Source organism: Chlorocebus sabaeus, chromosome 11 (genome assembly GCF_047675955.1).
Source record: "Chlorocebus sabaeus isolate Y175 chromosome 11, mChlSab1.0.hap1, whole genome shotgun sequence".
NCBI lineage: Eukaryota > Metazoa > Chordata > Mammalia > Primates > Cercopithecidae > Chlorocebus > Chlorocebus sabaeus.
Window position 1 is genome coordinate 105,024,674 of NC_132914.1, and position 1,754 is coordinate 105,026,427.

Genomic DNA, 1,754 nt, shown 5'->3' on the forward strand with positions numbered 1-1,754 from the left:
TATATAAAGTAAGTGCTGGATAAATGTTGGCTACTATAATAAAATAAGCCTCTAAGATACTTGGTCAGCACAGGCACTACCCAAGAGTACGCACTGTAGAGGAACTGACAAAAAAAATTGTGTATCTAAAACCGGCCAGATGAAAGAGAAACTTTTAAGGGGCCCTTCTGCATGCCTGACACTGTGCTAGGCACTCACACTATCCCGACCTGAGAAACTGATCTGGGACCCAGAGGAACTTACCAAGCCTCCAGCATCTTGTGTAGCCCTACTCATGGGACCACCTGGATACACCACCCCCTCGTCTTTATACGGAGCAGAACACACGTGATATATGTCAGCAAACAAAGTCAGGAAGTATATTTTCGCCTGAGGCAATATCTGAAAATTGTAGGCTCCAGCCTCCAAAGTGAGTCTTCCTCTCAGTACCTCTCTTCTAGACACATGGAGACCTTTCTTCCCAGCATGAAGTTGAACCACTTAATGAATGAAGTCCTGGACCTGCTTAACCACGCTCCCTATAATCTCTGAATAATCTTCCTTTTCCACAACCTCAGGCATAATCTCATCTTCTGTTTCTATTACAATTTCAAATTCTGGCAAAAGGAAGTTTTGGTCTGGAGTTGTGAGGTTCAGATGATCTGCTTGTGCACAAGCCTGCTTATGTCCCAATCTCCGGTCTAGGGTCTGATGCTCCTCGCCGCAGTAATACGCTTTGTGGCATCTAGAGCAAGTTTTGGGGCCTAAACAGCCACAAACCCTGCAGAGATGAGCACCAGACTTAAGTTGGAGATACACCGATTCTCCTGTTTCTGGGGGAGGATTCTCAGAAGGTGGCTCATATGAATAAAAATCATTTTTCCTGGGTAGCTGATTCCTAGAAACTCGTAGGCTGGCATAGCACAGCGGCTTGCGGCAGCAGAAGCGGAAGATGCCGCGGTGGAAGGAGTCGGCGTGGCCTGCCAGGGGCTCATACACCTGCCGCAGGAAGGAGAGTGGACGGCCGCACAGCGCGCAGGCCAGCTGGGCGGCGCTCAGTCACGCCGGCCAGCCGCCCGCCCCCGTGCTGGGGAACTGCTCGCTGCGCCGCAGCGCCGACTCAGCGAAGGCCAGCTCCACAGATCCCGCCCGGGCGGCAGCCATGTGGGGCGTGGGCTGGCGTGGGGAGCAGCCCATAGCTAGGTCTCCCATTGAATTTTGATGTGTTTTTCTTTGGAAAACTTTCAACTCTGTTGTATTTTTCTCTCCAGGATACTCCAAGTATATTTTCACCTGTGAGGCAATATCTGAAAATTGTAGGCTACAGCCCCCAAAGCTGAGTCTTCTCAGTACCTCTCAGTACCTCTCTTTTAGTCATTGAGCCCTTTCTTTAAACTCTGATTTTTACTTTCTTGACTGAGTTGTTATAACATGACACAATGAAACCATCTTGTTACAGAAATTGGGAAAAGGATGTTTAGGGGAACAGGTTTGATACGTTTCCCATGCACCTTCTTACTGGCAATGTTGATGATCAAAATGCAAGAATCTTTTAATTAAGTTGAATTTTATTTTCCACTCGGATTCTTTAATACTTCTGCTGAAGGAATTGCTAAGAGGCCAATTAGTACAGTAGACTATTATAAGTGAAGATGATTTTGGAGTAGGCTTTGAACTTAATGACAATAGCATTCCATTATTTTTTAGTTAATTCATTCAATAAGAGCAAAGGACATTTAGAAACTTGATATTTTCATGTTGAGTTTTATGGTGAA

At 46.1% G+C, this 1,754-nt stretch overlaps 1 protein-coding gene across 1 annotated transcript; it reads right to left on the reverse strand.

Annotated features, from left to right (window-relative positions):
- Nucleotides 1-360: 360 nt before the first annotated feature.
- LOC119620617 (programmed cell death protein 2-like) lies at nt 361-1,143 on the reverse strand. Its single transcript, XM_037988183.2, has 2 exons — nt 1,065-1,143; nt 361-980 (listed from the first exon to the last, which is right to left on the reverse strand). The coding sequence occupies exons 1-2, from the start codon at nt 1,141-1,143 to the stop codon at nt 481-483; spliced, it is 579 nt and encodes a 192-aa protein (XP_037844111.1). The 3' UTR covers nt 361-480.
- Nucleotides 1,144-1,754: the final 611 nt, after the last annotated feature.